This window comes from Micropterus salmoides, unplaced genomic scaffold (assembly GCF_014851395.1).
Source record: "Micropterus salmoides isolate LMB-PRFRI ecotype aquatic unplaced genomic scaffold, ASM1485139v1 Ms_hic_scaffold_3, whole genome shotgun sequence".
Classification (NCBI taxonomy): Eukaryota; Metazoa; Chordata; class Actinopteri; order Centrarchiformes; family Centrarchidae; genus Micropterus; species Micropterus salmoides.
The window spans coordinates 3842231-3867375 of record NW_024042261.1 but is presented as its reverse complement, the minus strand read 5'-3'; the positions used below and the strand labels follow the sequence as shown (position 1 = coordinate 3867375).

Genomic DNA, 25145 nt, shown 5'->3' with positions numbered 1-25145 from the left:
GATCTGTGTCTAAGCTCTTTTGAAGAAGCACAAAGAAACTTACTGCAGCAGATGAAAGACACATCATGATTACTTCTTTCGCAATCAGAAGATGTCCAGCAGTGCCATCAGATCAGAGTTGCATAAAACAGTTCGACCCTGGTATACCCATCTACTGTCCGGAGAGGTCTAGTCAAAAGTGGCCTTCATGAAAGATCAAAAAGATGTCCCTCCGGCAATGGAATGTGAAATATTGGGCAGCAGCAGAAGGCAGTTTCACCAGTTCACCAAAGTGCTGGAGAGCGGTACAAGAATGAATGTCTGCAGGCAACAGTGAAGTGAGTTGAGGATTTGGCCAGATTTAATGGTCTTCTCAATGTTGGAAAGTACAGGGAGATACTTAGTGGCAGTACCATCAGGGAGACATCTGACTGGCCCCAAGTTTATTCTGCAGCATGACAATGAGCCAAAACATACAGTGAAAGTCATTAAGAACATTCTTCAGCATTGAGAAGAACAAGGAGTACTGGAAGTGATGGTGTGGCCCGAATCTGTCTGGGATTCCATGAAGAAGGTGAAGCAACTGAGGTTGCCTAAATCCACATAAGGACTGTGGATGATTTGGGCCAACCTACCAGTGGAGTTCATTCAAAAATGTTGTGCAAGTGTACTTAGAAGAACTGATGCCGTTTTAAAGGCAAAGGGTGGTCACGCCACATATAAGATTTTTCTCATTAACATTGCATTTTGTTAATGGATAAATAATCTGTCTATTTATGAAAGCATTCTTGCTTTACAGCATTTTCCACACCTGCTTGCACAGTACTGTGTACAAATATTTTTAATTAGAATTCAAATAAAAACAATATACACAGTTACTTACGTATATATAATGATTTTGTCATGCAATGCATTGCAATGACAATTACATTTACAGAGGTACTCACCAGTGATGTGGTAGCTGACTTGTCGGTTAATGGGAGAGCTGTCATCATCTCTGGTGTTGAGCACAGCCACCACCTCACCTGGCGGGTCGCTCTCCTGAACTGAACCAAAGTACTGTTGCTCCAGGAACCTGGGCGGGTTGTCATTGATGTCTGACACTGCTACGGTCACAGTGGTGGTACTGGAAAGAGACAGGGTCTCCCCAAGGTCTGATGCCACCACTGTGAATGTGTAGGATGGATTGGTCTCATGATCCAAGTCCTTGCGTGTGGTGATCCAGCCTGTGTTGCTGTCAATGCTAAAGGTGCCAACAAATGTTTCTGAATCCACTTCTGACTGGATTAATGCCCCAAAACTATAAGTTACCTGACCATTGGCCCCTGAGTCTGGGTCTAATGCTTGGACTTGAATAATTCTGGTTCCAACTGGCATTCCCTCCATAACTGTGGCTTCATAGGAGTTGGCATCAAAGGCTGGTTTGTTGTCATTTAGATCCAACACTTTGACTTCAACATCAACAGAAGTCACAGAAGCCAGCTTTGCCTGTTTTACAGTGGCCGTGACTTTGAAGTGGTATCCTTTGATCACATCATGGTCCAAGGGCTTATCAAGCTTGATTACACCTGTATCCTTTCCCACCACAAACACCCCATCTTGGTTGTTTTCTCCAGTCTCTCCGTTAACCAGGGAAAAAGTAGCAGTGAGTGAGCTATATCCAGGAGAAGTATTGAGATGCAATGTTCCTATGGTTGAACCAATGGGGGTGTCCTCTGGCATGCTAAATAAGTATTGATGTTGGCTGAAGGAAGGAATGAAAGCATCTATAGAAAGAACATGGATGTAGACAGACACTAGAGAGTGCCGGACTGGATTCCCTCCATCCACAGCTTTCACAAAAAAAGATAATACAGAGTTCCTCAGGTGGCTGAAGCTGCCTTTAGTCACCATCCAACCATTGTCTGGGTCTATCTCCAATATATCTATCACAGGGACATGTGCCTCACTGTAAAGTGAATATGTCACTTTGGCATTAGTACCGTCATCAGGATCATAAGCCTGAATCTGTGTCACCAAAAAACCTTTAGCCACATCAGATTTGACTGAAGCTCTGTACTCTGTCGCACGGAAGTGAGGTGCATTGTCATTATCGTCCAACAGATTAACTTGTACTGTACAGTAAGAGACACGTCCACCCGAGTCCCTGGCTGCTACTGTCAGAACAATGTTTTTATTGGCAGGGTCCTCTCGATCAAGCTTTTCTATAGTAGCGATCTGACCACTTGCATCAATGCTGAATTGGTCCTTGCCCACATCATTAACAAAGGAATAACTTATGTGACCGAACACTCCAGGGTCTGCATCTGTTGCCCTCACCTGAAATAAAAACATCTCTTAGTAACACAGACATTAGTATTTATATAATCACAGTACAATATTATGAATGTTTCTTTTTCGAAATTATACAAAAGAAAAAGTTATTTCAATGAGATTTAAATGGCACTTACCTGTACAACTTTGGTTCCCACAGCAGAATTCTCTCTTAACTCTGCCTCATACATATTTTGCGCAAAAACTGGACTATACAGGTTGGCTCCCAAAACCTTAACATGAACCTGTGCAGTGCTGGTGAACACCCCATCAGACACTGAAACATTGAGGCTGTAGGCAGACTCCATTCTTTGCTTATGATGGCTGGATAATGTAATGATTCCTGTCTTTTTGTCCATCACAAAGTTCATTCCTTCATTTCCTGACAAAATGCTGTACTCCAACTTGTCAAAATCCGAGCTGTCAGCATCTGATGCCTGGACACAGGTTACAAAGTGACCCCTAGGTGCTAACTCATTCACATATGCCTCATAGAGGAGCTGGTTGAAAACAGGAGGATTGTCGTTCATGTCATTCACTACAACTATGACTGATACTTCACTACTCAGAGGTGGGAACCCATTATCAGTGGCCCTGACAATGAAGTCATACTTGTGGACTAGTTCATGGTCTAGCATACGTGCTGTCAGGATTAATCCACTGCTACTATCAATGTGAAAGTATTCTGTGCTGTTATGCGCATCTGAGAAAATCTGGTAACGGACAACATTGTTTTTCTCTGAGTCTTTGTCAGCTGCAATTACTTGAAGTGCTGGAGTTCCAATCATGGCTGTTTCAGACAAAACTACCCTGTACAACATTTTCTGGAAGATAGGCGGGTTATCATTTACATCTTGGACAAGCACATCTACATTAACTTCAGCACGGGCACCAGTCAGATAATCTGTGGCTCTGATGGTCAGCTGGTAAGATAATGCTGCTTCATAGTCCAAAGTGTGGATGACACTTATGACTCCAGTATCAAAACCAATATCAAACTGAAGAGATGGGTCTCCATCAACAATGGTGTAGATTATGTTCTGACCTTCAGGACTAGTGGCATTGATGCCAAGGATTGGTGTGTGCACAGCCACATCCTCATTCACAGAAACAGAATAAAATGATTTGTCAAAGACAGGCATGGCTTTGTTGACTACTGTGATGGGAAACTCTGTAGTAGATGAGAGAGGTGGATAACCACTATCTTTGGCATATATTACCATCTGATATTCGACATTGGACAAGTCTGACTCAAAAGCCCTCTTCAGGCTGAGACTACCCGTCTGTCGGTTGATCTCAAAGTGACCATGGTCATCTTTGAGGTAATAAGATACCTCTCCATTAATCCCTTTGTCAAAGTCTACTGCCATGACCCTGAAAATGGGTGATCCAGGCTCAGCTTCAACTTGAACAGCTGCATAATAAGGAAGTCCAACAAACACAGGTGCATTATCATTTATGTCCTCAACTTGGACTCTAACCATAACTCTGGCCACATGCAGACGGTCGTGCTCCCTTCTCGCCTCAACAACTAGTTCATAGAACTCTTGCTCTTCACGGTCAAAGGGTATTCCTGTGGTTTGGATCACGCCAGAAGTTGGACGGATTCTGAAGCATGTACCGGCATTCAACAAGGTGTACTTCAATGGTTCATTAAGACGGTTTCCCACAGCATTTACCACAGCCACTTCGGTGATATTTAACACATTCTCTTGAATAGATGAAGAGTAAACGCTATGGGTGAAGCTGAGACCAGAGTCCAGAGCTTCTCGGACAAGAATGGTTACCAAAGCCGTGCTGGAGAATTTCCCATCTGAAACTTTGACACTGAAGCGGAAACGTTCTTTGGAGAAGTTGTTGTTTTTTACTATGATGACTCCACTGGAAGGTTTGATGGCAAAGTGCTCCAGTACTCCATCAGTCAGAGAGTAAGTGAGCTCTGTTGAGACATCTTTGTCAGGGTCTATGGCTGAAACCTGCAAAGCTTCTACTCCCACATAGGTGGGGAGTAGCAGGACTGTTTCATAGGCATTCTGTGTGAAGCAAGGTGGTGAATCATTTGTGTCAGTCACTTGTATTGTGACCTCAGTTGGACTGTCTGCTGTCAACTGTGGCCTGCCATTGTCCCTCACATGGACATGAAAGTGGAAGATGGCCAGTGTCTCATGGTCTAGATTAGCAATGGTTCTGATAGAACCAGTTCCTGAGTCCACCGTGAAGAACATTTTTGCAGTGTCCTCAACAATCTGGTAAACCAACAGAGCATTTTGGTTGTGGTCAGCATCAGTGGCCTTTATTACTAGAGGTGAATCATCTGAATTCAAGACCACACTGTTGACTGGTGCAGCCTCGCTGATGCTGCCACGATAGTGAAGCTGTTGGAAAACTGGTGGGTTATCATTCCTATCCATTATTTGGATTACCAGAGTTGCATTGGATGCCATGCCAGCCATATTGGTAGCCTGGACTATTAGGGTGTAAGATGTTGTAGTCTCATAGTCTAGGGGCTTTTGAGTAGTAATCACTCCACTGTACTGATTTATTTGAAAAACACGATTGGTATTGCCCTGCTTGATGTCATAAGTAAGGGTGGACTGGCTGACTGCACTTACTGTGGTTACAGAGGTCCCAACCACCACATTCTCTGTGATCTCAGCCTGGTAGTCAGGCTGAGGGAACTTAGGGCCAGCGTTATCAGAGATGGTGACAGCAATACGTACTATAGTGGTGGTGGACAGGGGAGGGGAGCCATTGTCAGTAACTCTGACAGTGAGAACATAATGGCCTATGCTAGACAAGTCCAGGTCACGTGCAACAGTGACGATACCCAAAACAGGTTCAATATGGAAAGCATTTCCATTGTTCCCTGTCAGAAAATAAAAAAACACAGATACAAATTTTCATCAGTGGTAGGGAAAATTATTTACAGGATCACTTTAACATACAAGTGCAAGTATTTAGTTGTCAGACGAGCCTACCTGCTTCAATGGAGTAGTATAGCTCTGCATTCTGGCCTTTGTCTTTGTCCAGGGCAGTGACTTGGACCACAGCTGATCCCACTGCTGCTGACTCATAGACTGAGCCTTCATACAGAGCACTGGTAAATATTGGTACATGGTCATTTATATCTTCCACTTCTATTAGCACACGAGCCAGGTTCTTTCTGTATGGGAACTCTTGGTCCTTCACCTGTGTGCACAACAAAAAAATACCAAAAACAAAAATAAAATAAACAAGTAAACAGACAAAAAACATCCTTCATGGTCACTACTAACTCAATAAAATCTAATAATAATGTAACTGAAAAAGCTCAAATAGGCAGTGTAACAAACGCCAAAACAAAATGCAAAATATCATCAGACCAGAACTCTTGCTCCTTTACTTTCTTTTGCCGCATGTATTTCCCTAAATATCACATTTTGATAACAGTAGTTTTACTGTTGGATACAAAAATGTGTACCTGCTCTTTGGGTCTCCTGCTTTTCTAAATATAAGACTCAGAAATTATTTCTCTGGGGGTAAATCAATGTCAATATAATTGTAGTTGCACAGACTATAAGTCAAAAATACATATTACAATTTTAAACACAAAACACAGTTTACAAATAGATTCAAAATAAACAAACAAACACATGATCCACAAATGGAAATCAATGACTTGTATATCAAACCACTGTTTTAAGACGTGCGTACAAATTCTGTGCAATGCTCATCATTCAAGTGACTGTGTGGATCAAAGTGTATTTGTGGATCGTTTTGACTTTGTTTACAAATCATTTTGACACTGTTTTACCGCAGACTGTAAATACAATCCACAAATATGGTCAGCCAAGAGGGGTATTGCTTGCTATGTGATCTCACATAGGCTTACTATGTCCCCTATTCCTTCCGACACCGCAGACAGTGGCAGCCCACTCAGTAGCTCCCCCTCCCATTCCTAGTATTGGAATGGTTTTTATGTTTTTATATTTGAAATTCAACTTTTGATCTATTTAACACTGTTTTTGTAAAAAGGACTTTTGTAAATAGGATTAACACCAACAACGGTCAGCTGTAAGGAGGGCTAATCACTGACAATGGACACCGCAACCAATTCAATTCAATTTTATTTATATAGCGCCAAATCACAACAACAGTTATCTCACAGTGCTTTTCATAAAAGAGCAGGTCTAGACCGTACTCTGTGATGTTATTTACAGAAGCCCAACAATTCCCACCAAGAGCAAGCACTAGGCGACAGAGGCAAGGAAAAACTTCCTTTAAGAGGCAGAAACCTCAAGCAGAACCATGGCTCAGGGTGGGCGGCCATCTGCCTCGACCGGTTGGGGGGTGAAGGAGAGGGAGAGGGCAAGAGAGGAACAGAGAGAGAGAGAGGGATGGAAGGAGAGAGAGAGGGGGAGGGAGGCAGCCTACACAATATCCACACAGAGGTACAGACAGTAAAGGTGATGTTGCTATAGACTAAATGAAAAATGGTATAGATATGTATAGTAGTGTTTATGATAATAATCGTAATGTTATGATTATAATAACAATAATAACAATAGGACTAGTAACTATAATTGTAGCAGAGCGTGTCGAGCAGGAACACAGGGGCAGTAGGTGACCCGCAGCCACAGATCCAGACTCTACAGCTCCAGAGCCAGAAAACCTGAAGGAAGTGATAGGAGGAGAGAGGAGAGGGACGAGAAAGCACAAGACTACCAGAAAGGGGAGAAGTTGAGTTAGTAACATGCAATAATGGGATGAGGTTGCATACAGAAGGAGAGAAAGTAGAGGAGAGAGGAGCTCAGTGCATCATAGGAAATCCCCCGGCAGTCTAGGCCTATAGCAGCATAACTAAGGGATGGTTCAGGACTCACCTGAGCCAGCCCTAACTATAAGCTTTATCAAAGAGGAAAGTCTTAAGCCTACTCTTAAATGTGGAGATGGTGTCTGCCTCCTGAACCCAAACTGGAACCTGGTTCCACAGGAGAGGAGCTTGATAGCTGAACGCTCTGGCTCCTAGTCTACTTTTGGAGACTCTAGGAACCACAAGTAACCCTGCATTCTGGGAGCGCAGTGCTCTGGTGGGGTAGTAAGGTACTATGAGCTCTTTAAGATAAGATAGTGCCTGACCATTAAGAGCTTTGTAGGTAAGAAGAATGATTTTAAATTATATTCAGGATTTTACTGGAAGCCAATGCAAAGAAGCTAAGACAGGAGAAATTTGATCTCTTTTCCTGGTTCCTGTCAGAACATGTGCTGCAGCATTCTGGATCAGCTGAAGAGTCTTAATGGACTTTTTCGAGCAGCCTGATAATAAGGAATTGCAGTAATCCAGCCTAGAAGTAACAAATGCATGGACTAGTTTTTCTGCATCATTTTTAGACAGGATGTTCCTAATTTTCGCAATATTACTTGAAATTTGCTTAATGTGAGACTTAAACAACATGTCCTAGTCTAAGATAACTCCAAGATTCCTCACAGTGGTGCTGGAGGCCAGGGCGATGCCATCAAGGGAAACTATATTTTTAGATAATGCGTCATGGAAGTGCTTGGGTCCCAGAAAAATAAATTCAGTTTTATCTGAGTTTAACATTGGAAACTCACACTATCAACAAGATGATCGATTTGGGAGGAACCAAAATTAGCATAGGAGTCCTCCGTTACTTTGTGACTAGATAATGAATTTAGAGCTGATGGAATCGCATCCTTAAATTTAGCTACAGCACTATCAGACAGACATCTTTTTTCCCAATGGCGTGTAGTTCAGCAATACAAACTCAAAAGTTATCAAACAGTGGTCAGATAAAGAGGGATTCTGTGGGAACACTATTAAATGTTCAATTTCAATATCATATACCAGAACAAGGTCGAGGGTGTGGTTAAAACAGTGAGTCGGTTCATGAACACTGAGAGAAGCCAATGGAATCTAACAGAGAGATAAACACAGTACTGAAGCTGTCATTCTCAACGTCCACATGAATATTAACATCCCCTACAATAATAACTTTGTCCGTTTTAAGGACTAAAGTTGACAAAAACTCTGCAAATTCAGATAAGAATTCAGAGTACGGACCAGGTGCTCGGTACACTATAACGAAGAGAATTGGTTGCAGTGATTTCCAACTTGGGTGTGAAAGACTAAGAACAAGGCTTTCAAATGAGTTATAGTTTGGTTTAGGTTTAGAGCTGATTAGTAGGCTAGAGCCAAAGACAGCTGCAACTCCACCTCCTCGGCCTGTGCCTCGAGGAATGTAGGTATTAATATGAGTGGGAGGGGTGGATTCATTTAGGCTAACATATTCTCCATCACCCAGCCAGGTTTCAGTAAGACAAAATAAATCAATATCATAATCTGATATTAGTTCATTTACTTGTACACCTTTAGAAGAGAGAGATCTGATGTTTAAGAGTCCACATTTAACTCTCCTATTCGTTTGCACTATTGCTCTAGTGGTTTTAATTTTTATTAAAAGGTTTTTATGCACAGCTCCTCTTCTGTTTTACCTTCGGGGGGCAGACACCGTCACTATAGGATTTTCACTAAGTAGCTCCTGTTAGTTAGACTGCAACTCTGCGTAGGGTTTTGGGTGGGTAGAAGGGCAGAGAAGTGTGTTAAACTGCGACTCAACTCTGGGTTGTCATGGATTTGGTCCACTAATAAACTTGGCCAGATTTCTAGAAATGAGAGCTGCTCCTTCCCAAGTGGGATGGATGCCGTCTCTCCGAATCAGACCAGGTCTTCCCCAGAAAGTCTGCCAATGATCTACAAAGCCCACATCGTTTGCTGGACACCACCTCGACAACCAGCGGCGGAATGACGACATGCGGCTATACATGTGATCACTGGTCAGATTTGGCAGGAGTCCAGAGAAAACTACGGTGTCCGACATTGTTTTTGCGTATGTACACACCGACTCAACATTAATCTTAGTGACCTCCGATTGGCGTAATCGGGAGTCATTATCGGGAGTCATTACCACCGACATGAATAACAATCTTACTGTATTTACGTTTATCCTTAGCCAGCAGTTTCAAATAAGACTCAATGTCGCCCGCTCTGGCCCCAGGGGTGCACTTAACTGTGGCCGCTGGCTTCGCTAACTTCACGTTTCTCAAAATGGAGCTGCCAATGATCAGAGTTGGTTTCTCAGCGGGTGTGTCGCTGAGTGGGGAAAATCTCTTAGAGACGTGAACAGGTTGGTGGTGACCCGTGGGATTTGAATGCTTACGACTATTCCTCCTTTAGACAGTCACCCAGCCACCCCTTACCGGCTGCTCAGGAGATGCCGGGGGGCGGCTCCACACCGACTACTCAAGCTTGCATCATCTTGTCACAAGATCTCTGACGTAATTGCTGACGTAATCTGCACTCTGCGCATGCGTTGGCGTCTGTAGCCACCTGTCGGAAGCTCCGTCTTAAACCGGACTCTTATCCAGTTTTAATCCACTCTTTTTTTTCCGTTACATTTTTTATATCTTGACTTTCAGAGGAACTCAAAGAGAAAGATTCCCTGCTGACTGGCTTTATGGATGTGGCTTCAGTACAAGCCAAACAGATTGTTTCTCTTAGCACAACCGCTAACATCCAGGACACCGTGTTTTGGGACCCCTCTAGTCTTCCCAGGCTTTCATCCTGCTCGACTCCGAAGCATCAGTCAACCTGGGCTGAAGTGGTGGTCAGTGGCTGCAAGAGAGGCTTGGATGGGGCTGCCTCTCCTCCGGACATCGGCCTCTCCAACCGCTATGCAGCCTTGTCTAACGACACTCCGGTCCATCCAGCTGATGCACCTGCGGCTTCGAGTCTCCCTGATACGGATCTCTTTCGGCGCACAGTGCCTGCCGACACTGTTGCATCTCCTCCACCGGCTACATCTCCTGCACTGGGCCGCCGGTCTGCCGCCGGACCTGATCGGCGGCCGTCATCCCGGACAAAAACCTCCGCTTCCCGACGTAGGATCCTGAAGGAGGCTGTGCTCAGACGCTCCGGAGGCCGTCTCTACCCTGCACCGTCGGGTAGCCCTTCTCTCAGGTCTGTTACTGCTACTCCAACACAACACTCGGCAGCTCACACACTCCATCCTCAGAACGCACGCGGTGTTGAAGCAGATTCTGCTCAGTCCTGCTCTGGAACCCCACAACCAGCATCTCCTCGTCCTCTTTTCTCCCCAACCACACTAATAATTGGTGACTCCATAACCAGAAACATCCGTTTCTTTAACGCTACCACTCGCTGCTTCCCCGGTGCCACCACAGCTGACATTTTAAAAAAACTCCAGGACCTGATGCCGTCGCTCCCGTCCTCCATCACAAGAGTGATAGTCCATGTCGGAACAAATGACACAGCTCTTCGGCAGTCTGAGCTGACAAAATTAGATTTTAACCGTCTTCTTAACTTTTTAAAGCAGTGTGGAAAGTCCGTTTTTATCTCTGGTCCCATTCCCACAGTCGGTCGTGGTGCTGGCCGCTTCAGTAGACTCCTTGGCCTCCACGACTGGCTCCAGTCCGCCTGCAGGGCTCACCGTGTGTTTTATGTGGATAATTTTAATATTTTCTGGCAAAGAATGTCTCTTTTTAAGACAGACGGACTTCACCCAAACAAACGGGGCTCAGAAATGTTAGCTGCGCACATACAGCATGTGGTGCGGTCCACATATGATTTACGTGAATGACTAATCATTCATGCAGCACACCTGGACACACCACCGCTCACTGAACAGATCTCTGGCTCACTGTCACAAACAACTGTCTCCACCTGCTGGCATGTAAAGCCGTCTGCTCCCAGCGCTGTTCCACAGACTTCTATTCCTGTCATCATCACGCATAGACCAGTAAACCGAAATGTGCACATCCCACACAGAAATAATAGTAATCTCTTAAGGATTAGGACAACTGCACCAACTCCAGCACCCAGAACAAACACATTTAAAATGGCTCTCTTCAATGTGAGATCACATTCAAGTAAGACTTTTATCTTAAATGATTTTATCTTGTCTGCAAATCTAGATTTTATGTTTTTAACTAAATCCTGGCTGCAAATGAATGACTATAGCCAGCTAGCTGAACTGTGTCCGCCTCAATATGATTGCTTTAGTCAACCGAGGGTCAGTGGTCGTGGTGGTGGGCTAGTGAGCGTGTATAGGAAAAATTTTAAATGTCATCAAGTACGCTGTGATGAATTTAACTCCTTTGAAGTTCTCACTCTTAAAGTTGGAGGGCTGCAACCCTCATATTTGTTATAATTTATCGCCCCCCAAAACCGCCTGGAGGATTTTTATCAGAACTTCCTGAATTTTTATCTACTCTGGTTTTAAATTATGACAGAATTGTTCTTTGTGGCGATTTTAATATTCATGTTGATGACCCCAACAATGTTAATGCAACTGACTTTTTAAATATGGCCACTTCTTTTAACTTCAAACAACATGTCAAAGGGCAAACACATAACCGTGGTCATACACTGGACTTGGTTTTTACCCTGGGTGTCAGCATTTCCTCTGTGGAATTAGTGGACATGACCATATCTGACCACAGATGTATTGTTTTTAGCTGCGATTCGCCTGTTACTCATGCTGCCTCACCAAGCTCCGTGTGTTGTCGCATCTTTAATGAACAAAGTGTTTCAAAGTTTTGCGCATTCTTTCAGAGCCAAAGCCAACACCTGTCTGATTCCAACACCAACAATCTGGTCGATCACTTCAATCATATCTGCTTGTCGTCACTAAATATTACTGCTCCTCTAAAGGTTAGGCCTACGTCTAAAGCTAGTAAGCAACCCTGGATAAATGACAGCATTCGCAGCCTCAAAAGGGAATGCAGGAAAGCAGAGCGCAGATGGAAAAAATCCAGTCTCCAAGTCCATTACCTCAGTCTGAAGGATTTATTAATTAACTACAATAAATGGTTAAGGATGCGAGAACACACTATTTTTCTGAACTCATTACTACACATAAACACAATCCCAGGTTTCTGTTTAAGACTGTGGATCAGCTGGTAAACCCAACCCCTCCTTGTGCCTCAGCTGGAAGTAATGATGACTGTGAATTGTTTTTATCTTATTTTACCAATAAGGTGGTGTCAATCAGAGCCTCTATTACCCCCGTGGACTCTTACTCAGAGGTTCCTCACCAGCAACAACAGAGTTTTAACCAGTTTTATCCCATCGACTTGTCTGAGCTTTTAAAAACAGTATCACAAATGAGAGTGTCCTCCGGCCCACTTGATATAATACCTACAAAATTTTTACTGAAAGTAATAGATTCTGTTGGGCCCCATTTGATCTCTGTTTTCAACAGCTCCCTATCTACTGGTTGTGTCCCTGATTATTTTAAAACGGCTTGCGTGAACCCACTTTTAAAGAAACCTGGTTTAGATCCCTCCCTCCCACATAATTTTAGACCAATTTCAAAACTGCCTTTTATTGCAAAGATTCTAGAAAGAATTGTGTCCAAACAGCTGCTCACTGTGCTGGAAAATAACAAATTATTTGAAAAGTTTCAGTCTGGTTTTAGGAAGTACCACAGCACTGAGACTGCCCTGCTTAAAGTCACCAATGACCTTTTAATGTCTGCTGATGAAGGTATGCGCTCAGTCCTGGTACTCCTGGACCTTAGCGCTGCTTTTGACACCATTGATCACAACATCATGTTAGACAGACTGAGGCACTGGGTGGGGATCTCTGGTACTGCTCTAGAATGGTTTTCATCCTACCTGTCAAATAGGAAGTTTTGCGTGTCTGTAAACAACTATGTCTCTTCATTCTGTCCAGTTAAATATGGTGTGCCTCAGGGGTCTGTCTTAGGACCCATTTTGTTTTCCTTGTCTCTGCTTCCCCTTGGACATATTATCCATAAACATGGCATTTCTTTTCATATTTATGCTGATGCCACACAAATATACTTGCCCGTCAGATCCACAGACCCTGGAATGCTGAGTTCACTTAACAACTGCCTTTGTGAAGTTAAAAAATGGATGTCAAATAATTTCCTCCAGCTGAACTCAGACAAAACAGAAATCCTGGTCATCGGGTCTCAGCAGATGGCAAATCAAATACTGCCATCTGCTGGTTCCCTAGTAAATCACATTAAGCCTGTGGCAAAGAACCTTGGTGTTTGGTTTGATAGTAATTTAAATTTCGAGCAGCACACCACAAAGCTTGTTCAATCATGTTTTTATCAACTTAGAAATATAGCTAAAATTCGATCTATGTTAACTTTTAAGGACACCGAGACCATTTTACACGCCTTCATCTCATCACGCCTGGATTATTGCAACAGCCTTTTCACCTGTTTAACCCAAAAATCTATTGATCGACTCCAGACTGTCCAGAACTCAGCTGCCAGGCTTTTAACCAGAACAAAGAAATATGACCACATTACTCCTATTTTAGCTTCATTACACTGGCTCCCAGTATGTTTTAGAATTGACTTTAAAATTCTATTGATCACTTTTAAAGCTCTTCATGGCCTCTCGCCTTGTTATATTTCTGACCTTTTAGTCCCATACGCACCAGCACGTACCTTGAGATCCTCGGGCAGAGGTCTGCTGTCTGTTCCAGAGTCTCGACTGAAAACTAAAGGGGACAGAGCATTTGCTGTCAGGCCCCGAGGCTCTGGAACAGCCTGCCCGAGGAAATCAGGTCGGCTGAGTCGGTGAACTCTTTTAAGTCCCTTCTTAAAACATACTTTTATAGGAGAGCCTTTCCCGATCTTATTTGACTTTATTTTATCCCTTTTATTTTATTGTATTTTACTAATTTTAAATTTTCATGCTCTTATCTTTTTTGTATTATTCTTTACACTTGTTAAAGCACTTTGTAACTTGTTTTTGAAAAGTGCTCTACAAATAAGGATTATTATTATTATTATTACCGGGGACTGGCTAGCTACAGTAGCTAAAGATTGATCTACCAAGGTGCGGAGCCGGACTTCTATATCACTGAGCCTCGCCTCCATGTCTATAAATAAACTACACTTATTACACGTACTATTATCGCTAAAGGAGGCAGAGGAGTAACTGAACATCTGACACACAGAGAAAGTAGGAGAGCGGGAGGGAGAGGGAGAAGGAGAAGCCATCGCTAGCTGCTAAGCTAAAGTCGCTGACGGCTAAGCTAAAGTACTGTAGCGTTAGCTACCAAAACTTTTGAAAACAACTATGAGATTGAACAGCAGTCACTAAAAGATGGAAAGAAGTGTGAGTGCTTAGGCAAAATTACTGTAAAAATAAGTGTTTAGTGGACAGTTGGCCACTGTAATGACAAATCTAACAAATTTAACTGGTATTTAGCAAGAGCAGCACAACACACTACCAACACACAAGCACCGGAAACGGAAATGAGTCAACACACTTACCGCAGTACGTCAGCAACAAACGTCGGTACTGTATCTGCACTGAGTTATCAACCACTAAACAAACAAAGCACCAGGGTCTACTCGCATGAGGAGCTCCTTCAGTACTGGGATCAACCTGCTGCATGTCTGAAGAAGATCCCGGTGGAGTTAAGAATAAGAAGGAGAGGATGTTTTGCAGCTATGATTGTGAGGAACAAGAAGACGGTCTGATGTTTGCTGTATGACACACTATGAATTTCCGAAAGGACTAATAAATATCAATCACCTATAAACATGCACAGCTGATCCCGTTACCGGGGGGGGCGCCGCCGCCACCAAGCAAAAGCACTTATTAAACGACGCATCGATGAATCGTTGAAATAATCTATCAAAGCTTTGAATGCTGACATCATCGTTAGCTGCAGCCCTAGTACGAAGGCTTGCTCTCTCGCTGTTCACTCCAATTGGTGTAACCTAGGTTATGTTACCACAAAGGCAACAATCTGCACGCCTTCTTGTTGAGGCCATACTACCTGCCTTGGGAGTTATCAGTCACCACTGTCGTCAATGTTTACATTCCCCATTGGCACCTACATCATACACTCCACCGTCGCGGACCTGTAGACCCAGTACACCACTCATAATAAATGGAGATTTTAATCTTCCTAAAACCAATACTCTCTGTATCCCACTTTGTACACCAATGTTTAGGAGGTGCCAACGCCCTGCCCCCTCTCAGCAAATCGGACCACTGTCTGGTACAGTTCACGCCTACATACAAGCCGGCTGTTAAGAGGAGACAGTCGGTCACCACCAGAACTGTACAGCAATTAGTCAGTGGAGGCCGAGGAGGCCCTGATGGAGAGTTACAGGACAACTAACTGAGAACTGTTCCAACAAGACCAGAGGGATGATATTGATGATCTTGCCCAATGTGTGTTGTGAGTCCCACCAAGACAGTCTGCTGCTTTCCCAACAACAAGCCCTGGATCAACAGGGACATAAGATCCCTGTTGAACAAGAAAAGGTTATAAGGTAGATTTATTCGTGAAATTTCAACAGACCGTAAAGTGAAATTAAGTTTGTACCCCCTTTTGCTATGTAGCAGACAATATACAAAAAGAATCATTAAAATGGGAGACAGAAATAAACTATATACAGTGGCGCAGTGCTGATGATGAATTTGAGTTTAAAACTCTCATAGCATTCGGCAAAAGGCTGCTCTGCAGTCTAGTGGTGCTGCAGCAGAAACTTCTATATCTCATCCCAGAAGACAGCAGGGTGAACAGGCTGTGGCTGGGGTGGGTACTGTCCTTTAAGATTCTCTTTCATGGCAGAAGTAAACAAAGATGTGATGATGTTACGTTCTCCCTGTTGCATTCCCCTCCCTCCTGCTGGTCATGGTGTGCAATTCTAGATGATGGTGACTCCTGTGTCTGTTTTTTTTCCCTCAGGTGTTCTGGGTCTGGGTGACAAGGGGAGAAACGGATAAGAGGGGGTTGGGAGCTTGACTTTGGCTCTGGTCCACCTTCCAGCCATGGCAGCAGCACACCTCTGAGACTGCGACTAATTTGTATTTCTTTGATTATTGTTCTTTTCTGATATTTCTGATGGGACTGGTAGTTTAGTTTTCGCGGCTTTATTTCTGTTTGTTTAGTTAGGGATTGGTTTAGGGTAGAGGGGAAGCCTCCAGATCCTATGGCCCTTTGTGGGCTGGTCTGGAGGGCTTCCCTTTCTTTTGTTTGTTTTTGTCAGCCCATCAGATTTGTTGTTTTGTTTGAGTTAAATTTTGAACTTATTTCATGTTTATTTCAATAAACTTATGTTTTTGCATTACTCCTGGACTCTTTGGTTATGTTCGACCCCCTCTTGTAACGAGCTTTGGTGGGGGTCGTAACAGATGAAAAAAAATCCAGAGGCAGCTAAGAGGGCTAAGGACTGTACAAGAACAGGATCAAGGGATAACTGCAGCAAAACAACAACAGAGAGGTGTGGGGGTTTTGAGGACCACACCCTGCACCGCTCTTGTATGAACAGGTCATGTCAGGTAGAAGCAGTGGAGGGGACAAATGAACAATCCAACGTGTTAAACCAGTTTTTCAACAGGTTTGAATCACGATCCACTGACTCGGCTGTGTCGCGTTATGGCTGCACCGCAGTTGCTGGAGCTAATTGAGGCCTTTATAGTCAATGCTTCTGAGTCCACAAGACGCAGCTGCAGTGCTTCCCAGAAACGTCCCAGACGCGGTTCTCAGTAGTAGCATAGACCAGATCAAACCGGGCAGGAAGTTAGACACAGAACGGCATAGAAAATCTGGTCAATTTTAAAAATAAATCCGGTCAGTGAGGATCAATGTTCTTTGACTTCTCCAGTGCTTTTGACCCCAGCCTCTCCAGCTGGAAGAGAAGCTCGCTCTGATGCAGGTGGATCTGGATTACAGATTACCTCACTGACAGGCCACAGTGTCAGGCTGCATGGAGGTCTGTCAGACACAGTGGCGAGCAACACTGGCACACCCCAAGGAACTGTTACCATTTCTGTTCTTCCTCTAAACTTCTGTCTTTTGCTTTGACTCTGGAACAAGTCACCTCCAGAAATTCTCTGGTGACTCCTCCATCGTCTGCTGTATTACAGAAGACCGGAAGGAGGACTACAGAGACCTAATTGAGAGCTTCATTGGATGGTGCAACAGCAACCTCCTCCATTTCAACACGAAAAAAACCTAGAGCTGGAGGGGGACTTCAGTCACAGCAAGAGGACCCACACCCCAGTAATAATAAGGGGGGATGGGCTAGAGATGGTGGGCACCTGCAACTTAACAATAAACTGGACTGGATGGACAAAACTAAGGCCCTCTATAAGAAAGGAGGAGGTTCAGGTCCTTCAATGTTTGCACCAAGCTGCTACAGCCAGTGTTATCTTCTTTGCTGTGGTGTGCTGTGGAGGTGGCTTTGGGTCTTGTGGTGCCAACAAACTTGGCAAGCTGGTAAAGAGGGCCAGCTCGGTTGTGGGGATGGAACTGGACAGTGTAGAGGAAGTGACTGAGAGGAGGATGAGAGGGAAGCTGAAAGCCATCAAGGACAATGCCTCTCATCCTCGCTATGCTGACCAGAGACAGCTCAGGAGCACTTTCAGCCACAGCCACAGACTCATCAGACTCCACAACACCACAGCATCCAACGTCTCCCATCTCCATTGATTGACCATTTTTTTTATTTTTGGTTCGACTTTGACTGTACTGATTGTACATAAATGTTATTGTATTTGACTGTACATAGTGTGTTTATATTTATACATTTATTTGTGTATTCTAACTGATTTTAATTTGATTGTATTTTGTTCTTTTTTTTACAGTCCCCTGTGCTGCTGTGCAAACTTGAATTTCTCCTACGATGGATGAATTTTAATAAAAATCTTTGAGAAACTGGCCAGGTCTGAGATTTTGAGGCATACTGAACATGCACTGGATCGTATGCAGTTCGCATATAGAGCTCACAGAGGAGTAAGGAGTAAGGATACCGTCATCATTCTGCTTAACATGCTTTTTAGACATCTGGATAGTAATGGAACTCATAACAGACTTTTTTGTGAATTTTTCTTAAGCTTTTAACAAATCTTTCCCCCTATTTGAAGAAGAAGGCTTTCGGATCCCTTTGAGTTAAGTAATAATCTTGTGTGTGGATCCTTTAACTAACAGGACACAGAGTATGGGTAAATGGTATTTTGGTTCCCCACAAAAGTGTGTGTTGTCACCTTTGTTATTCATTCTTTACACAAATATGTGTCAAAGCAGATATGACAAAGATGTTCACAAGTCTCTGAGCTAGAGTCCAAGTCAAGTCTCAAGTCTCTCGTGGTTATAATGAATGTTGTTTCACCTGCTGCGTTCAATCCAAGCTGCTTATAAAACTGCATGGCTATAAGGAATTCTGTAACTGTAACCTATTTTTCATTTACAGAGCACAGCCATGTAATATGCAATGCAATAATGACATCTTATTAACTACAGTAAATCAACACCAACCATAGACTCTCAAACCCAGTGTAACATTAACTAAATAAAACAGTAACATTACATGATCAACAATAAATATGTAACCTGTTTTTCACTTACAGAGAGCACAACCATGTAGCCTAATAAATCTGCAATTAATGAAAGCTTAACTCCTGTAAGTCAACAGACCCCAGACTCTCAAACCAGTATAATGTTAACTAAATAAAACTATAGCTTTACCAAAAATACACCTGTAACATGTTTGCAGCCAGCATTAATAATTAACGTGATGGCAGCCAGCGGGATGTAAATGATTACGTTAATCGACTGCCACAAGTTTGGCAAGCGAACAAACGCTCATTCATCTTTTCATAACGAACGACAGTTGGAGTTAACCTCCCGTAGGTCATAGCTAAAGCAAGAAGCAAGCTAACGTTAGATGGCCAATGCCGAGCTAAACATGTTTACCAAACTCAGGTTACTAACCTATTTTGGGCCTTGTTGTATGAAGTTTTAAAGCCAAAGTTTATGATGAATGGCTCAGCAGCTGCCGTTGTTTGTTGTCAGCTGATACTACATGTTATGTAGGCAGGTTATAGGTAACGGAGGGAGGGGAATAACAGCAAGCTCATCAGATGTTTCCTAAAAATAAAATTGTTCATGACTTTCTGGGGAAGACCTGGTCTGATCCGGAGAGACGGCATCCATCCCACTTGGGAAGGAGCAGCTCTTATATCTAGAAATCCGGCCAAGTTTATTAGTGGACCAAATCCATGACAACCCAGAGTTGAGACCAGGAGGCAGAGTCGCAGTCTAACACACTTCTCTGCCCTTCTATTTCAGCAGTTACCCACCCAAAACCCTACGCAGAGTCGCAGTCTAACACACTTCTCTGCTCCTCCATTCCAGGAGTTACTTAGTGAAAACCCTATAGTGACGGTGTCTGTCCCCTGACCATTGAAATTATTTAAATCAAAGGTAAACAGAAGAGGAAGTGTGCATAAAAACCTCATAGAAATTAAATCCACCAAGTGGTTGTGCAATAGTGCAAAAGAATAGGAATTAAATGTGGAACATCAGATCTCTCTCCTCTAAAGGTGTATTAGTAAATGAACTAATATCAGATTATGATATTGATTTAATTTGTCTTACTGAAACCTGCCTGGGTGATGGAGAATATGTTAGCCTAAATGAATACACCCCTCCCAGTCATATTAATACTCACATTCCTCGAGGCACAGGCCGAGGAGGTGGAGTTGCAGCTATCTTTGACTCTAGCCTATTAATCAGCTCTAAACCTAAACTAAACTAAACTATAACTCATTTGAAAGCCTTGTTCTTGGTCTTTCGCACCCAAGTTGGAAATCACTGCAACCAATTCTCTTCGTTATAGTGTACCGAGCACCTGGTCCGTACTCTGAATTCTTATCTGAATTTACAAAGTTATTATTGTTGGAGATTTTAATATTCATATGGACGTTGAGAGTGACAGCTTCAGTACTGTGTTTATCTCTTTGTTAGATTCCATTGGCTTCTCTCAGAGTGTTCATGAACCGACTCACTGTTTTAACCACAAACTCTACCTTGTTCTGGTATATGATATTGAAATTGAACATTTAATAGTGTTCCCACAGAATCCCTCTTTATCTGACCACTGTTTGATAACTTTTGAGTTTGTATTGCTGAACTACACGCCATTGGGCAAAAATCTCTATACAAGATGTCTGTCTGATAGTGCTTTAGCTAAATTTAAGGATGCGATTCCATCAGCTCTAAATTCATTATCAAGTCACAAAGTAACGGAGGACTCCTATGCTAATTTCAGTCCCTCCCAAATCATAGCTCTCAGTAGTTACGACTTCATGAGCTTATTTAATGGTAAAATTCTAACTATTAGAAACAAAATTCACCAAGACCTGCCCTCAACTGGCACCAACTTATCTCTAAACTCAGGAACCTTAGAAACCGCTGTAAAACCAGAAATATGTTTAGACTGCTTTGTTTCCCTCAGTAACTTCAATAATTTCTTCATCTAAACCATCAACCTGCCTCTTAGACCCCATCCCGACTAGGTTGCTTAAAGACGTTTTACCCTTAGTCAACACTTAGCTGACATTAAACCTCTAAGATCCTTGAGAAAGCAGTCGCCAAACAGCTGTGTGACTTTCTACATAGTAATAGTTTATTTGAGGATTTCAGTCAGGATTTAGAGTTCATCATAGCACAGAGACAGCGCTAGTGAAAATTACTAATGACCTCCTTATTGCATCAGACAAAAGACTCGTGTCTGTACTGGTTTTATTAGATCTTAGTATTGCATTTGACACCATTGACCATCAGATCCTATTACAGAGAGTGGAACATTTCATTGGCTTTAAAGGAACCTCTCTAAGCTGGTTTAAGTCCTATTTATCAGATCGATTTCAGTTTGTACATGTTAATGATGATATGCTTCCTTTAGGCAATATTATCAGGAAACACTCCATAAACTTATTGTTATGCAGATGATACTCAATTATATCTATCGATCAAGCCAGATGAAAGTCATCAGTTATCAGTGAATGTCAAACTGGACTTTTCTTCAAGGCTAATGAGAAATGTACTGCTGAAACATGCTGTGTAAGTTTTCAGCTTTTTGGTGTGTATGGACTACATGGATTTAAATTTTTCAGACTCAGAAGAATCTGTGTGTATGTGTGTGTTTGTATTCATTTAGGGATCCAAGCAGCGAAGCTGCTGGAGCCCTATTGGTTTTGTTCTGATTCTTCTTCTTCTTCTTCTTTCTTCTTTTTCTCCGCTAAAAGTGTTTGGGCAGCAAAAACTGCTGGACGAAAACTCACCAAAATTGGCACGTAGGTTGCAAATTCCACCCACTACTGAGGCAAACAAAAATGGCCCTCATAGACCTCATGGTGGTGCTATAACAATCAACTTTGCGTTTTTGCAATTATCTCAAAAACTCTAACCACATTTTAGGAGTCTTCTGCTCTAAAAATGTCAAATTATGTAACTTTTTTATCACTTTTCTGTAAAACCTATTATTGTGAACTCGTCCCAGATGGATTTGCCAATCGATCTGAAACTTTGGCAGGATCATCTATGGACGTCGCTGATCAAAAGTTATCAAAAGAATTTTGATACGTCAAATCTTTGTTTTTCCTGGTGTGCTGAAAACATATCAAAACCAAATGTGAGCCCAAAGAGATAGATATTGAGCCCCCCCATTTCAGGTAACATTATACCCCTATTCTGCAGTATAGAAACTAATTATGGCATGCAGCTATAATTGCAGGATGAATGTCCCAGGCTATGATTCTTACAATACAGATTGGACTCCCTCAGTAGAAACCAGGAATGGGGATCATTAAGTTTAATTGATATTGATACCCTTATTGAGACTGCTTAACGATTCAAGTCTTTATCAATACCACTATTGATACTTACTATATACTATTATTTGGTGACGGTTATTTGGTAAGACCAGATCCAACGGGCATGAGGTAGGCCTCCACGGTATGAGGAAAATATTCAATGTGCAATAACATTGTTATATATTGAGATGACATATCATGACATGTGCATATTAGCTGCCTTTTTAAATTAATTATAGGATTAGAATTGAATATTTTAAATACAACTAAATATTTTTTCTAGAGCAGCAACATTAATGTTTACAACAGCAATGTCACTATATAAAGCAAATATGTGACATCACAATACTGCCAAATTTTAAGACTACAGACCAGTCTATGTTACAATCTGCTTTCAATTTAGCTTGTTTGTAACATTTGGCTAATGCCAAGCTAACGTTAGCTGTGCTTGTATAAAACAAACAGGATTAGAGACTGATGACAGAGCATTTTAAATGAATCTTTCCACATGTTTACCCTACACACAGTTGTATTAATAAAATATTGTCTTTTTACTCAAGAAGGTTTTATTGCACGTACTTACAGAAACGAGCGTAGCTGTGGGCAACTCGAGTAGTTTGGAGCTAACTTAACTTCACCTGTGGTCAAGTGAGCCGTCGTTTGACAGCGCGGCGTCTCTCTCTGCTGGGCACGGTGTGTGCAGGTAGGAGCCGACAGAGAGCAGCAGAGGCTGCAACCTGATGATACAGTCCCGGGGCCGTTTAATACCACGTTTCAGTTTCAACAATAAATAAACATTAGTTTTCTGATTCATTGCGTTTCAAGTTAATTCAGATTTGACACTCAAAGCATAACGTTACATTATAGGACCCGCTAGTCTCGATAGTAGTATCAATAAGCTTATTGATTTTATGGTTTTGAGAAAGTTTGGGACCGGGTCCTTTTAGAACCAGGTATCGATCCCCATCCCTAGTAGAAACTGAGAAGAGTCACAGCTGCTAGCACAAGTAAAATAATACGAAATAAGCCATTGGCAGAGACAGTAACATATACTTACAATGACAGTGAGGATGTGCTGGGCACAGGCTTCATGGTCCAGCCTCTGAGCAGAATAGATGGTGCCCAGGGTGGGGTGGATGCGGAACAAATGCATGCTATTGGGGTCTATGGAGCTCTGCAGAGAGTAGATTAGCTGGTGATTCTCATCGCAGTCCAATGCCAGAACCTGGACTACCTCAGTATCAGGTGGTATATCTTCAGAAATAGTGACATCATAAGTTGGTTGGGAGAAGATGGGAGCATTGTCGTTGTTGTCCATCACAGTTATGTGAACCTGGAACATTGTCAAAGAGAAAGGGATGGGAGGGATAAAAAAAAAACATCCTTGAATGAGTGATATTATCCTACCCAGAGAGGTTGATAGGAGAAGTACGATTTATTCTCTTTCCAAAACCAAAAAATAAATAAGTAGTTTTTGCTGTATCTACATGTAGGGTTGCCTTGTTTCATATCCAAATCAATTTACTTGTTTTTGTTTATTTTTATAATTTAATTGATCAACGCTGTCTAATGCAGCACTGAGATCAAATAATACTAAGACTGAAATTCTGCCACTGTCACTGACATGTCTAGATTGTTATTTTTTTTAACAGTGGCTTGATGACTGCAGTTTTCAAGGCCCGTGGGAAGAAACCTGAGAGAAAGAGACATGTTAACAATTTGTATAAGATCTGAGGCCATGCAATTAGAAACATTTTTCAAAAAGCCTCCTGGCAGAATATCAAAGCAACAGGAGGAGGATTACAGATGCTGCATAATGTCATTAATTGAAATTATCTACAAGCTCACTGACTGAGACCCATGAGATGGCAGGTGTTGAAGAGAGCCTGAATAAATATTTCATTGGTGTTTTCAGTGATATGCCATTTTGTGATTACCCCAGTTTGAACATTTGTGTTCATGAAGAAAGCAGTCTCAAAAATAAAAACACAGGCATGATCAGAGAGAGCAAAATCAGTCACCATAACTTGAAATGTTCAGAACCTTGGAGATGATTAAGTCCAGAGTGTGACCTTTATTGTGTGTGGGCTCCGTCTCATGCTAAGTTAGTCCATAGTTATCAAGAAGACAACACAGTTCTTTAGTCTGCAGTAAACACCAGAATGTTGCCAGGAGGAGAGAATGACTGTTCTTAAATCCCCCCCTCCAGTCAGTTTTAACTGCCGTTTTTCAATAACGTTCTTTCTCAAACAGAGAATGGGGGTGTGGTTAATAGTCGGACGTAATCAATTACCAAGGCAACCGGAAAATGACCGGCTGTTTCTGAGTGTTCACTAACGATATGCTGTGTTAACATAACTACACTGTAAAGTTTAGTACACAGATGATAGAAACTAATGTGCGAGTATCAGCTGTTATCAATCATATAGTCGATGGTCCTATCCAACAATTGCGTGTGAGACGAGTGAACAATCCAAAAATTGTGGTAAGACTTGGTTACTAATAAGCTAAAACCAGCCACCGTCTCCTGCACAGCTCTGAGGGAAATTGCTGCGCAAGGGTAAGATTTACAGAATAGGCATGCATTGTATTATAACGAGGTGGGAACATCCATTTTGGTCTTGGATTCGTAAGTAACAAACTTTTTACTGTGTTGTTTTATTATTTTTTTACTGTTTCATCCAATGACTGAGAATCAAAGTTGGTCTGCTGTTGCTGTCTGCTACTTTTCATATGGTGAGAAGAGTCGTTCTGCCGGCCCCCCGACATCCCCCTACCCCACGCTGCTTGTTTAGGTACGTTTCCGACAATTTTTAGCACAGGTGAACGCGAACATGCAGCAATAAACAGCCGATAATTCAAGGCAGTTTCCAGGGATTAAAATCCTGCTTTTTTTAATGCAGTGTCTGTCCTGAGGGTTGTCAACATGGATGTTAAAATCACCAACAGTAACTACATAGTCAGAGTCAACAGATTATAGACAGAATTTTTTACAATATTCTAATTTTCTGAGATGCATCTGTAGATATTTAGAAATATAGTTGGAGAAGAGGAATTCAACTGAAGAGTCACATATTCAAAAGAAGCAAAGTTTCCATAAGACATCTTCTTGCATTGGAGTGAGCCTTCAAACAAAACAGCAGCTCCAATGTGAATCCTCACACGTGGTT

At 42.3% G+C, this 25145-nt stretch overlaps 1 protein-coding gene across 5 annotated transcripts in view; it reads right to left on the bottom strand.

Annotated features, from left to right (window-relative positions):
• The window catches only part of fat3a (FAT atypical cadherin 3a), a 322007-nt gene that overhangs the window by 91213 nt on the left and 205649 nt on the right, over positions 1–25145 (bottom strand). For all 5 annotated transcript variants that reach the window (XM_038693326.1, XM_038693323.1, XM_038693324.1 and 2 more), the window contains 4 exons: positions 23033–23308; positions 5271–5481; positions 2430–5158; positions 927–2298 (listed from right to left, as the gene is read on the bottom strand). In XM_038693326.1, coding sequence (XP_038549254.1) covers positions 927–2298; positions 2430–5158; positions 5271–5481; positions 23033–23308 — 4588 coding nt within the window. The remainder of the gene's footprint in view (positions 1–926; positions 2299–2429; positions 5159–5270; positions 5482–23032; positions 23309–25145) is intronic.